Here is a 15,320-nt window from a genome sequence, read left to right as displayed (position 1 = left end):
AGAATTGGTGAACGCCTTTAATAATTTACCGTGAGTGCAGGGCCTCACGAAGCTCAGTGCTGTTGCAACCCCCCCCCCCCCCTCCCCAAAGGACAGCTCTGTCAAAAAATAATTGCACAAGACAAAACAAAAATATTGATTTGAAGTAAACAACTTTCATGAACCATGAGAAAAAATTAAATTTGTGTTCCATTTTCTCAATTTTCAGACGAGGCGTGGAAATGAAGTTTGTTGCTTGGTTGGTCTTTTGAAGTTTCCATGCTTTTTTCAAATTACAATAAATATACGTCAGTTGGCAAGTTCTCCGCTTGATGAGTCAGAATTGGTTGTTCTCACTTACAATATTCTGTTTGTCAAGGATGGTTGCCCTCCCCCCCTATTTCCAGCCCTGGGGCTGTGTGAATTTGTATTGCCAAAAAACAAAAAAACATTAAGAAAATCGTCCAGGACTGGAGCCCTATCTCTCCGTCCTTGTGAAGGGCCATGCTATTGAGACAAATATGAGACATTCATTGCTTAACGAAGCCCAACCATGGATCCTACATAGAAGTGCTCACAGGACTTCAAACCTGGAGCCCAAGATGAATCCCATAATTTTTTTTTTTGCTCAAGAAATTTTGCAGGGTGCCCAACTACTTTATTTTTGCAAGTGTGATATATTGTCTAAACGAAAGTGTGTTCTAGAAATTGCCAAAATGAGGACTCAATGGATATTGCAAATCTTTGTCGGAACATTCTACCAATGTACTAGAAATAAAGGGCCAATTTTTTTTTTTTAATTCGAACAAGAAGAAAAAATTAAACAGTGAAGGCGTTAACCCCTGTTTATATAAAAACAGCTTTTGGCAACAAATCTGAGAAGTATGAGTGATATATCTCAGAAACCGGTATCTTTGTTAGCCGCTGTGGTGGGTGAGTGTTCATAGTGGTACTTGGCTGAAGTAGGTGGTGCCACCAGAGATGTTTCGAACAGTGGGTGCTCATCTTCAGCATTATGCAGGATGTTTTGATAGTAGTGTGTTTCATAGTAGGGTTGGGGACTACAGTTATTCAATCATTACACTTCACTCATAGTTAGAAAGGCAGATGGCAGCACCACACAACAAACATTACCCAGATATCTTCTGGAGGATCCGGCTGGAGATTGTACTATAACGGAAGCATTGCCCGGTCAGAGGGACACCTCTAATCAACAATGACTGTACGGAGAAGAGTCATCGTCAATTACTTCAACAAATGAACACACATCCGATTCTGAATCAAGAGTTACAGGTATATTCATGAACCCCAGAAGTATTGTGAATAAAATTGACGATTTGCGTTGCTGCATTCAGTCATACGAGGTCGACATTCTGTGTATAGCAGAGACTTGGTTACATCAATCAGTTTCGTCTTCCTTGATATGTCTACCAGGATACGATATTTTCCGATACGACAGAGAAACTACTGCGGGAGGAGGTGTATGCATTATTATTCGAAGCAGCCTGAAACCTAAGCTGGTGAACGTGCATAATGGAAATCAAGATGTTGAGATAATATCGGTGGATATAAAAAGCGGAAATAGGAAGTGCAGGCTTATTACGGCGTACGTTCCACCAAATAAAGCATGTAATTTAGATCATTGGTGTGAGTTTTGGAGAGAACTAAGGCATTACTGCTCTGCGCGCTTTCCGGTGATTTTGGTCGGGGACTTTAACATGCGGGGAATCGATTGGATAAACGGGAGATTCTCGTCTGAATTGGAGTCACAGTTCATGTCAATATCAGCAGAACTAGGCCTTGTTCAGTTGGTCGATTTTCCCACGAAAGGGGAAAACTTCTTAGATCTTATGTTTGCTACCGATCCTTCGGTGGTCTACGACGTATATGCACTTCCACCCTTCTGCAACAGCGATAATCCACCGCACTTGCCGATACACTTCTCATTGCATATTACAACAGGATTAGATTGCCGATCAACACTAAACTATCACAATGCAGATTATCCAAGATTATCAGCTATTGTAAAAGATCTGCAGAACCAAGTACTGGCTGGAACTATCTCAGCTGCGGATGCTTTGCCAGCTCTATTTCTGCGGTCTCGTGAACATGTTCCCCGTCAAATGAGATTTAGAAAAAAAGATAAGGTTTTACGAATGCTAAACAATAGGAAATTGCATGCTTGGCGTCAATATAGATCAATACCTAGTCAAACCACTAAAGAACAATACAAGGTCATGGCTAGGAACTATGCAAATTACGTCCAAGAGAAAGAGAGTTTACATCTCCTCAACCTCTGTAAAAATCGTGATCGGAACTTTTTCCACCGAGATGTCCGCAGTAGACTTCGTGTATCCCGGGACATACCAACGCTAACTGTGAATGGCACCACGATAACGGAAGATTATGAGAAAGCAAACGTTTTTGCGGACATATTTTCTGGTTCATATAATTTCAGTTGTTCCGGTTACGACTATCGTTATCAAGGCCTTATGAATGATCATCCCTTCTTTCGTGACATGTTCAGCACTCAGACGATAAAAGCCATTATTGCTTCTCTTCCTGGTCGATCATCTCCGGGTCCTGACGGAATACCCAGTTGTTTCTACAAACGTCTTTCAGACCCGATATCTTCTCTGCTTAGCTCCATCTTCACATCCTTCTATGACTACGGGTCTATCCCATGCTCTTGGAAATCTGCAGTTATTAGTCCAATTTATAAGAATAAAGGCTCCAGGGCAGATCCGAATAATTATCGCCCGATATCGTTAACCGATATATCCTGCAAAATTTTCGAGAGATGCATCGTCAATCAGTTACTTCCATTTGCCGACGATATGGGCTTAATCCCCTCAGTTCAGTTTGGCTTCATTCCTGGCCGCTCCTTACCAGTGCAGCAGTTGATTTGTCATGATATATGGGAGAGTGCTATAGACTCTGGACAAGAGATTGATGTAATTTACGTCGATTTCCAAAAGGCATTTGATAAAGTAGACAGATTGCTACTACTGAGGAAACTAGCTTGCATGGGGGTTCCGGATAAAGTTGTGAGGATAATTCAAGAACTGCTGTCAGACAGAGTTCATCAGGTTCGCATAGCCAGCGTCATGTCTAGAGAATGTCAGGTGCCAAGCGGAGTTGTCCAGGGATCGGTGTTAGGCCCGATCTTATTTACTTTGTACACTTACGATATCACTCAGGCTGTGTCACCCATCTCTCTATTGCAATTCGCTGATGACGTGAAGTTGTTCTCTCCAGTGGAAAACACTAGGGGCTTAAGAATTGCATGCCAACAACTTTTCCAGTGGAGTTGTCAGTATAAGCTACCTATTTCATCATCAAAAAGTGGATCAATGCATTTAGGTAGACGCACCGATCCTGAATATTACCAACTAGGTAATGAAACGTTACAGCAATTGGATACATGCGTGGATTTAGGTATTGCAATGAGCCGCATTCTGGATTTCACTGATCATTATCATGGCATAGTCTGCAAAGCTAATAGAATTTCATATATGTTACGTACGGCATACCGTAAGTGTGATGCGCATACGTTGTCATATGCTTTCTGTGTGTACGTTCGCCCGACCCTGGAGTTCTGTTCGCAAGTATGGAGCCCTTACAAAATCAAGGACATACAGCTCCTCGAAAAGCCACAGAGGTCGTTTACTAAACGAATACCTGGCATGAGCGGTCTATCTTATTGCCAGAGACTTCAATTTCTGGGTTTACACTCGCTGGAATGGCGTAGAATCGCTGCGAATCTGAAGATGTGCTACAAACTAGTTCACCAAAATGTTTATCTACCATCGAGAGAGCCTTTCTTTGAGATCATAGACAGGCGAGTTAACCTACGTAGGCATCGCTTCCAAATAAGAGTACCAATGGCTAGAAGGGATTGTTTTTTCCACGGATATAGATGCCGTGTGGCAAGAATATGGAACAGTCTTCCATCAGAACTTGTATGTGCCTCCTACGCAAGATTTGCTTCCAATATTGGGGATTTCGACCTGGCTCCGTATGCGAAGTGCTTCCCGTACTGACTATTATTATTATTATTATTATTTATTTTTATTTTTTTTTTTTCTTTTCTTCCAGTATAAGTGCATTTCATGCCTTCTGGGGTTATTGTAAATAAATAAATAAAATTACACAGAAATAAACTTCACGGCAGGTTCATAACACGTACATTCCGGCATTTACCAATTTGTTAGAGGTTCCGCAGAGAAATATGGACGAGGTGCATGTGTGGTTTAGTAGTAGTTGTAGGCCCGTTGCTCTCTTTTATGACACTTTTTAACGGGGAGATCGGCTCGCATTTGCACCTCGAGGTTGGGAACCACCAGTGGACGACCACTCTAGCGACAATGGGGTTCGAACCCGGTTCTTCGCGATGCGACTTTGTCACTATGACCACTCAACCACCACCACGACAACGCAGGGTGCTGCTATGTTTTTGTCAACAAAATAGTGTTGGGTAGAATATTTTTTTCAAAAAATAGATAATTTTTGATGTGTACGCATGGTTTATGGGAGTTTTCCGAGTCAATTTAAACGTGCAGCTTATATGCTGAAGATGTGCCGTTAAGATGCCTCGCATGAGGGAGAATATTGTCTCTAACGACTCCCCCGGGGATACTGTAGCCCAGAGGTCTTCAACCCTTTTCTTGTCAAGAGCACTGCCTGTACCTAACCTCAAAAGAAGAGCACTCTTACGACAAGTTTGACATACCTCAGAATGATTTCAATCCTTGAATGCAATTTGTAAGAGGTGTTCAATTGGAAAGTTGATTATGTGCTCGCGAGCACGAAATCGGATACGAGCACTGTGAGTGCTTCAGGGAACACTGTAGTGCTCGCGAGCAACGGGTTGAAGATGCCTGCTATAGCCCGTGGAAATTAAATGTCCTTGCTTTTCACTCGATAAAAGTGAAAAATCGTTAAGGTTAAGGATTATTTGAGGGGGGGGGGGCATAAACCCATGATCCACCAAAGATTGTGCAAATCTCCCCCCCCCCCCATGGAAAAAAAAGTTACTATACAGGTTTACAATCACTACACCGACCCCCTTTCAACCCCAATCTTGCACATATAAACAGGGGTTTTACATAGGTGTGAACTTGCGTCTGGCCCAAGCCGCCCCAATATTCGTAGCCATCTCCATCATACCTAGAAATATATGAATATTGGGATCCAGGAATCTCTCGCTTCCGACATTTTCGCCCCGATACATTTCGCGCCTGCCCTGACCGTGTGAGTGACCAAGCAAACAACTGACTGTGCGCAGACGGATTTAACGGTTGGCTCACTAGGCATGCACCTGGAGGGGGGGGCGGTAGCCCAGGTCGATAAGATCTCACTCGCCTGAAGTACCAAAGGATGTTTACAGATGTCGCGATTTCGATACCCGGTTCGTCCTTGTCAGACACTTTCCTGACACAGAAGCACAACCGAAACGGCGACATGCCCACCGAAAAAACAATTGTTGCCGTGACTGGGTGAGTGACTGTACGGAGGTAAAATTACCATAAAACACAAATAATGGATTTCAGCCGTTGCCCAATATATTTGCGAGCCCTTACAATATTTCATATAAAACTTTATGCCTATGGGCTCACGTGGCCTACCTCTAAGTTTTTAGCCATTTTTGACCCCCCCCCCTTGTCAGCAAAACACTGACACCCTCCCCCCCGTCAGCAAAATTTCGTCAGCAGCTTAGAATATTTCATATCTTCAAAAAGGGTGGCTGATGACGTAGGCAATTTTCAAAGCCCCCTCCCCCCCTTGTCATCAAAAGTCAGCAAAACCGAACCCCCCCCCCCCCGATGCTGACGTAATACTTGAATCACCCCTAATCATCGAAACGAAGAGAGGGAAAAATGAATCAATTCTGTTTCACAGGATAAAGCTAGGGCCACATTCGTGTCCAGCCTAGTCCAATATCTTAAAAAGTTGGTCATAGACGAGTAGTGTGGTCGCTCCACGATTGGCAATGGTTGTCAAATGGTGGAACCTGGAAGGTATTGGAAGACTAGTCGGACAGAACGACCAGGACCTTTCAGCTGTCACCCCAAGTAAAGGGACGAGCCTACACCTCCTATAGCAGAAAGCCTCCGCAACTGTATAAGGAAGCTATTAGATGCTATAATTTAGCCTGTAGGCACTGGATATACTGCAAAAAAAGATAAAGATTTTGCATACGTCTGCCTGCTTTATCCAATGGCTACAGGTGAAATGGGCGACTTCAGTGACGTCAAAGCTTCGCGCGAAGGCTTTCTCCTTTAGATGTTGACCAAGTCACCTTCCTTCCATATAGGCGGTGATAGACATGAAAGGCTAGGAGGGCATGATGATGATGATGATGATGCCAGTTCATATATATGCAATATGCATTAGATCAGTCGGCTTCGTCGTTGGGGGGGGGGGGGGGCAATGCTTAGTGCCCTCTTAACGCATGGGTTCACTCGGGCACGGCCCGGGAGTCTCAAGAGAAAAGGGGGCCTCACAAAAACGAGAACCGGTTGAAATTTCCAAAAATTGGCATTCCTCAGGGCCTCAGAAAAATCACTTGGCCCGGGGAGGGGCCATGATGCCCTTAAGACGGCGCTGGCAATGCCGCTCCTGTATCGCCGCCCATGCTTCTTTCCCGATCGTTTAATCTAATGGTGCTCAATTTTTATGAGAGTGGGGGTCACTTCATTGATTTGAAAACCAGTCACGTGCCATGTAAGTGATCAATAAATGTCTCCGGTAGCCACACCCTATATTGGTAGCATATCGGACCAGTACCGGTATGACGTTGGCAATGAGCTACTGGTCCGATATACTAACGATATAGTGTGCCACTAAGGGTGCTGCAAATCATTTGTCATCATTTAAGTCATTTAAGCAAATCATTTAAGCGCTTAAGGGTTCTGGAATTGTGTCGCAGGCTGCTGAAGTTCTCTAGACCTGCATGGGTCACTGAAGTGATCTGGGAATGCGCCGCGAGCCACTTAAATTCTCTGGAAACGTGTCGTGGACCGCTTGAGTGGTCGGGAACTGCACCACGGGCCACTCAAGTGCTCTGAAACTGTGCCACACATCACTTAAGTAATCTGTAAATGTGTCGCGGGTCACATAGGTGATCAATAAGTGTCCCACTTAGTTCATTTTTATAAAAATTTGGTGTGTGTGTGAAACTGTGAGCCATGGAGTGAGCATATGTGTTGTAATCTATGTCTGGCCACACACTGGTCGAAGAATTCTAACAGTCATAACGCAAAGAGTGCCCTGAAAGCAAATATTTGTCAAGGAACATTGGGCCAGCGTGTAGTGATCCTTGTCGCTGATGCTTATAATTGCAGCAGGGGTGGGAGGAAAACATTGAAAGCAAATATTTGCGAATGACTATTGGACCAGGCTTGGCATGAGTGTGGCCCAGGTTTTAACAATGACGCATTTCGATAAGACGGAAAGAAGGGGGGTATTTCTTCCATCTACTCTAGGCCGAGATATCTCGCTCTTGCCCGGAAAGAAGTTAAAATGCTATATTAATTTCTTACTCTTGATAGTTTTCCTCTTACCCTGGAATTGTGGTCACTCTATTCATATCAATTTTTCGATGTCAACAATTTCATTGCAATTAACTGCGCAATATTAAATACGATGAAATAATAATTCTTATCACAGAAATATCCTCTCTTATCTTCTGCAAATGACGATGCACGTTGCGCAATATTTCAAAATCTAACGCGCACTGTGATTGGTTAGCGCGCGGCAGACGGAAATCAAAAACGAGTTCACGCAAAGCGAGACGGAACGTGCACCCGTAGATCGAGTGGGCCTCGGCAGGATATTTTTGTTTGTTTGTACGAGGAATAGGAAGTTTCTAGAACTACGTTTCGGGCAATTTTCGGATCATTTCTTTGGAGGGTGAGTTATTTTTAATGTGTGAGTTATTCCAGAGCGAGTTATTTGAAATCCGAGTTCGTTGCAATCGATAATTGACCACGTGCAATGCATCGCGTATTCATTAAAACTCCATCATTTAACACTAACCCTTTCGGAGGGTCTACCATCGCAATATTATTAGCATTCATTTCAAATTAATAATCAAACAATTATTAACATTCAATTAAACTCATTTATTATTGTATTTGAGATCACTTGTTAATAATGCTGTGGTAAATAACATTCTTTACTAATCACAGTTATGTATTAGGCGAGTATTTGGTACAGGTACGCACTGGGTCATCCATGATTAACATGAGAAGTGATCATCAGTAACAGTGGGGAAAAGAGTGTGAAACATTTTGCATGACATAGTGTAAGAAGAAGAGCACCTCTAAGCATTTATAGGAGTGCATAGGGGACATAAGCTTCCTGTGCATTTATAGCTGTGCAAAATCCTCCTATACGTATTTAGGAATAGGCACTTCTCCCGACTGGGGATGCACAAGCCTTCTAGGTGTATGACAGTTTCCTATTCATTTCGAGGTGTGTGAGTAATTAATCTTCAAGTATTTCCATTGAGCACTCTGAGTAGTGCACGGGAGGGTTGGCGGTGGTGGCATCAAATGTGATGCACCTGTGGGCAGGGCCGCAACTAGCTGCTTGATAAACTGAGGCAGGCATGTACTTTGGTGGCCCCCTCGTATTGTCGAAGAAAAGGTTAAAGGGTGATATTTGCACCTCTTCTGATCCAGTGCCCAGACCCACCTGCCCCTCCCCAGTTTTGGCCTGGCCTGGCCTGTGGGTTCTTTACTTGAGCTTTAAAAACAGATTGTGATTTCTAAATGAATTTTGGGGATGCTTAGACCAGTGGTAAAAAAATACTATGGGTGCACGAGCAACCCCGGCTCTGATGCCACTGTGGGTTGGAAATCATTGTAATAGGTAAAGGAGTGATTCGGGATATATAGTATAATTCGTAGGTGACTATTTTTGGTGAAAAAAACATTCAAACTTCTAATGAGAAGTTGCGTAGATTGAAACCAAGTCATGCTTTCAAGGGTGTCTTTCTTTCCAAAGAAAAAAGTTGCCAACACATCACCAAAAGCTGATTATAATGCAGCAGTTGAAACTCCTTACTATAGTAATACAGCCGGCCACCGCTATGCCGTCAACGGCATAGTGGTGGCTGGCTGAAGTTGATTTTCTGCAGTTTCCCAGCTTCAAGGCACGATTGTGAGCAGGTCTCCCATTTTTAAAAAGAGACTCTGCAGAAAACAGGCAGGCCTACAACATGATACTGATAAAAACATGAAAATTCAGCATATCCATCTTTACTTCCTTTTACTTAGAAAATGGAAGCCAGGTGGCAGCATAAACATGAAACAAGCGCAACTCAACAACATAAATATGTTAAGGCCAAGCATACACTCAGAACATACATTTTCTCTCCGGCATGTGCCAATTCATTAGAAATTTCGTAGAGGAATGTGTGCGAGTTGCATATTCGGTTAAGTAGTACAGTCGAATCCCGTTTTAACGAACACTTTTCTAATCCCTCAAATAAGTTTATATAGAAACAATGCAAACAACCTGAAATTTCTTGATAACGAAATTTCGTTATACCGAAGTGATTTCTCCGGTCCCTTGGAGTTCATTATAACTGGATTCGACTGTAGTAGTAGCAATTGAAACTGAAAAATGAGACTAAAAGATATAGATAATAATACAACAATTAAATATAGTAAAATATTAATACAACAAGGTATAGAAATTAAAAATAAAACAACGTAGACCAGATACGGGATCAAGATTGGAAATGAAGCAACATATTAGATGAACGACGATAACATGATTTTAGAATGGTTCTTATTTCTTTACTCTGGACTATTCAATCTCTTTTAAATTCATTCTTTTTCAAAAAAAAACAAAAACGAAGCACCTTTAAAAAAACAATCTAATCATCTCGAAATCTTGCATGCAAATTACTTTATGTCAAGTATGCAAATGATTAAATTTCCAAGGCCAGTGAATGTTAACTTCGGTTATAGTGTGTGTTTTTACTGTGAAACTAGCATTGCATAAAGCAGGTAACAATTGCGGATGGTTTCTTTTTTTCGTTGCTGATGTTGCAGTTCCCTGGAGACACAACCAATAACGGCATTACATTACTGCTCTCCGTTTCTTTCCTTACGAAGGAAAAAAGTCATCAAGCGGAGGCTAGAATGCCCAATGCTATCGCAATATTTGCACATGTGAACGTAACTATAATGCATCTTTACTAGGAATGCGATAAACGAGAAAAACCTTTTCCTAGTTTTTGCACACCTGAACTAACATCCCCCCCCCCCATTGATAAGTTCTCAAAAGACCTTCTCTAGTAGGCCTCTCAGACCTCAAGAGGTGCCCCCCCCCCATAACTTGTCACTGTTATAAAGGAGGAGGGGGTCGGCTAAATGGTTTTATGTGCAGTCAGTACGCGTCACATGCATTGTCCTTGATTAATTTTCTACTCCCATTAGTGCAGTATCTAGGCAGGTGCACCCGCACAGGGCCAACTTGGAGGGGGGCATTCTGGGCCCAAGAATGGGACCTAAATGCAAATTCTTGCACAGAAAGAATGGCTGATTATGGCACTGACTCCCGTACATAAGCGGATACGTGCTCCTCGAACAGAGGGTGGCTCACCAAGGTCTTGCATGGCGATTGGGGTGGAGGTATTGTCTGCTTTCGCTTACCCTGTCTCCCTAGGTATATTTATTTTCCGAGGGCAATCCCAATCAGAGACGAATGCATGATCAAGGGAACACGAAAGAGTTAATGGGTGGGTCCCAATGAATTTCTTGGAGAGAAATTTTTAGTTCTTAGCCTTCAAACGGCATTGAAATTAATTATAATGATGATTATAACGTAGAAAGATATTTTCTTCCAATATTTAAATTTTTAAAAAAAGTTGTTCATCGAAAACAAATTTTTGATCGTCTTCCTGCCCCTTGTGTATGCCTCAAATCCCAATATGTGTTACGAGATAGGGAGCAGAGTTGACAAAATTTTGCTGACAAGGGCTGAGGGTCGAAAAAGGCTAAAAAATCTGCTGACGTAATACTTGAATGGCCCCTAATACAAAAAGCATATTATAACCAGCGCCCTTCATGGGATGGCATAATTTACCAGTAAACAACAGTTTAGAGAAAAAGGGATGGCAACCTACAAAACAAAGGAAATAATAATAGTCGGGGAACGGAACGGCAACAGGTTATGGAAGGAGTATTCAAAGTAGCACCACCTGCATCACAGATGGAAGGAAAGAGGGGAAATGGCAGCCCAGCATCAGTAGAGAACCGGGAGAAAAGAGCCCTAAGGAAATCACAAAAAATTAGTCGCCAAGGTAATCTCGGGCTATAGCTGTTTCGCAATTTTTGTGAACTAGCAAATAGTTTTGCAATACTAGTTTATATTTCGTGAATTGAGCGAGGTTAATTTTCCGTAAGCGATCCACCGCATATACTATCATTTAGTTTTTTATTTGACACCCAGAATCTTTTGTCTTGTTCATGTTGTATATGTGTTATGTATATTTTAATGTGGTAGCCTATTTTTTGATTCCTTAACAAATCGTCATGTAAGTTTCATATCATACATGCGCGCGTGTGTGTGAGAGAGGGAGAGATATGCATAGATAAATAGATAAAATATCATTCATACCGATAACCACATGTGCTTGCTGGTCCTGTTTTAGATGTGTCGTGTAGGAATTTGTTCTTCCTATTTCAGAGGGGGGGGAGGTTGCTCGAAAGGTAGCCTAAATGTTAATATACAGTCTATACCATTTTTAGCAACTATTTTTCATTGCCAGACCCCGATTGCTAGGGTTATAGGACATAAAAAGCATTGATGTTTTAGCACTGAAAATGATATTGACAAAATATCGCTGTTTTTGGCATAGTCAAAAACCTGGCAACAAAGAGGTAAACCATAAATTGGGAATTGACTTCTCAAACACCTACAGCTGCGGGGTTCTTTCCCTTTTGTGCCAATAAAACGAATGCCACTGACACAGCGTTTCTCAAAGGGTGTGTTGCCAACGTATGTCAGGATCATCTCAGTAAGCTACTCTACCACACACACCAACTCCAGTCATATTGTCATACAGTAATTTCCAACTTGTGGCGATGGGTGGGAAATGAACGCATCATCTATCGGTGGTCACCCCAGGCTCGGTTGGTGAAAGAACTTGTTTCTGGTGTTCTTCCCTTGGATTCAAACTCGTTGACCTTGACGGTAACCTTCATGGTGGAAGATGAGCATCTTACCATTACACTACTCGGGCGCATTTCAGTAAGCTGACAAGCCAAACTATATCGTTTGGCTCATAAATGTATGGGCGTATATATGACTGCTTATAAGCATAAGAAACTGCTGCCCTCCCTGGTTTTTTTCTGCAGTTTCAGCTAGTGCTTGACAAATTCCAGGCACCAGGTCCCCATCGCAATTAGAAAGTTGAGATTGGGGCACCTGATATATATATATTTTTTTTAAATTTGTTTTTGTTCAGATAACTGAATTGAAGTCTGAAAACAGCAGAAAATTATCGGAAATTATGCCAGCGTGTCTGGTAGCATGTAAAAAATCCCTAAATCCCATGAAAGTCAATAATTTCAAACTGAATTTGTGGGGGGTAAAATGCTCTTTGCGGATTGCGTTTTACTGAGACCTAATATTTTTTTTAATTTGTCGAGCCCTGCAAGCAAAGCATCCAAAGAAGTTTGAATACAGTGACATGTGAGTGATTGTAGCTTCCCAAGGATATTCTCGAAAAAATTGTTATCAAGACTTTTACATGACTAAGTCATAGCTGCCAAGTCTCCTGAATTTTCCGGGAGTCTCCCGAATTTTAGCTTCATCTCTCGACCTCCCAAAAAGTTCTTAAATCTCCCAAATTTTTATGAAAATCACAAAAAATCCCTAATTGTCTAAAAATTCCCTACTTCATTTAAAAAGAATCCCAGCTTCTGAAAACAATCCCTAAGGAATTTCTTGTGGGGCAAAACATCTTTTGCCTCTGTTTTTTTCGTCTTTCGAAATGACGTCACACGTCGTAAGTGGAGGAAATTCCTGTTTAATCAAGTTTTACAAACCCTCTGATGGTAACACGAAAAGTTGTTTGTCTTACCGTGCAGGAAAATAGCTTAGCAACCAATAGTCTTGGATAATAATTGAAGATTATACTGACGTGCATGCGGTCAAAACTTCCTCTTTTGTTGAAGTTACGTACGTGCGATAACAAAACATGAATACTGATGAGCAAAAAAATATTCAATTTTAAACATACTTATTCCCAGATGAATTTCCTTTCATCTAATGTTCCAGGAAAAGGACAACTTTTTATTTTTGTACACATTGTGTTAAGGACATAAACATCGGTCATGGTGGAAAAACTGACATCATCACCCATGTGAAATCAAAAACATCAAGCAAGTGTCACAAAGTCAGTGTTTTTCAAAAGTTGATGCTGTTTTCCTTCATCTTCCGATGATTTTGGGGTCATTCGCGCAGAATGTTTGTTCACATCGTTTCTGATTGGACACAATATTTTTTTCCCCTCCAATTTCACTTGTTTTTTGCATAAGGATTTTACTCCCAAGGGTTTAACTGCCATGTGTGCAAAATCCCTATTTTATTTGACTTCAATTTTTGAGTAGGGATTTTATTCCCTATGCTTTAACTTTTGTGTGAAAAATCCCTATTTTATTTGGAAAAATCCCTTTTGTATTTATTAAGGAGTGATTTTAGTATAAAATACGGGTCCATGTGAAAATCTCCCTAATTTTCATTTTCAGAAGTTGGCAGCTATGCTAAGTAGGGGTAGTTCATGATTTTGTGGTAGTTTTGACTAATTAATTAACGAAAGCCACTCACCTGATTCTAATTATCAATTTGATTCGCAGGTTTTCCCTGAAAATTTTTTGCAAGTCATCAAAGCAGCAGAACAACATGTCAGACGGTTGGGACACAGTCACTTACTTGCACAAGAAGCCGCCCAAGGCCAGCCAGCTCCGTTCCCAACAGGCCATAAACACAGCCCGCAGGCAGGGACTCCCGATCGAGACGACTAAGAAGATCACGCCGGCCAATAAGAAGGTCGTGGTGAACGCCGCCAAGCTCGACCAGGAGACTGAACAGCTGCACCACGACACCATTGGCCTGGACGTTGGGCGCCTGATCCAGCAGGGCAGGCAAGGCAAGAACCTTACCCAGAAAGACCTTGCCACCAAGATATGCGAGAAGCCCCAGGTCGTTAATGACTATGAGGCCGGGCGAGCCATCCCGAACCAGCAGATCCTGTCGAAGATCGAGCGGGTGATCGGCATCAAGCTGCGTGGCAAGGACAAGGGCCAGCCCCTCGAAGTGAAGGGCAAGAAAAAATGATATTGACTGCTGCGCGCTGGGGGGAATTATCATCGCAGCAACTCTGTACATATATATATTGAAGAAAGAAAGAAAAAGACGGTTCTCATACAACCCAGTAGATGGAGGGAATTTTGCTTTTTTGCGTGTAATGTTTGGAAATAACATCTTGATTTTGGGACTCGCTTCTTTCGTTAATACATAATGGATTACTCATTTCTTTCGTTAATACATAATGGATTACTTGTTTCACTTCAATGCATATCAAAATCTAATCTCGACAAATGAATTGATAACTTTTGTGTCATTTGGTTATGCAAAAATATCTGCGACGGGCAGTTTCTGTCATTAATAAGATTTCTCTGGCTTTGTGTTCAATGTGTGAATATCTGTATCACTCTGTAAAAAAAATGATTTATGATGTTCAAATATAGGTGGCACCACTGTGTAATGTATCCCTTGGGAAATGTAAACACCAAAATTTGGTTCCCCTCCCTCCTTATCCGCTGTGTTTGTGTGTTTATGAACATAAAGTGTTTAAGGTGTTGATGTTGTCTGTATCTTCCCATGTCATTGTTGTTTATTGATCGATCAATTGTATGTGGGGGAGGATTTTTTTTAAACAAATGTGATGTCTGTGTGTAAAATATCCCTTGTAATCAGATGCAACAAATATGCCCAAGTGTAACACGTCCCCCCCCCTCCCCCGAGAAACCCTGTCTTATTTCAAACTGTTTCTGAGTTGTGGTGGATATGATCAATTATGGGAAAAAATATCGTCTGAAAAAACCCACATTTGTGAAGTTTCTGAGAGACCTACCTGCAAACTGAGCACATATTTGGAATGAATGAAGAAAACCCTATAAATTGACATCAATTTCATGTAAATATCTGGATTTAGTGGGAAGCTACAAGCGTTGAATGATTCACCAATTCTGCAAACACACTTGTAGCTACAATTGGTCGAATCTACCAACCACTTGTCCATTACACCAGCTTTC

At 41.8% G+C, this 15,320-nt stretch overlaps 1 protein-coding gene across 1 annotated transcript; it reads left to right on the top strand.

Annotated features, from left to right (window-relative positions):
* The first annotated feature begins 7,754 nt into the window (after nt 1-7,754).
* Nucleotides 7,755-14,868, top strand: mbf1 (multiprotein bridging factor 1). The gene is made up of 2 exons (XM_089247907.1): nt 7,755-7,893; nt 13,860-14,868. The coding sequence occupies exon 2, from the start codon at nt 13,906-13,908 to the stop codon at nt 14,338-14,340; it is 435 nt and encodes a 144-aa protein (XP_089104033.1). The 5' UTR covers nt 7,755-7,893; nt 13,860-13,905; the 3' UTR covers nt 14,341-14,868.
* Nucleotides 14,869-15,320: the final 452 nt, after the last annotated feature.

Source organism: Pholcus phalangioides, unplaced genomic scaffold (assembly GCF_987345545.1).
Source record: "Pholcus phalangioides strain wild (caught in Gottingen) unplaced genomic scaffold, Ppha-v1.0 ptg000018l_1, whole genome shotgun sequence".
Classification (NCBI taxonomy): Eukaryota; Metazoa; Arthropoda; class Arachnida; order Araneae; family Pholcidae; genus Pholcus; species Pholcus phalangioides.
Note: the sequence above shows the minus strand (reverse complement) of the source record. Positions and strands in the feature narration are given on the sequence as shown.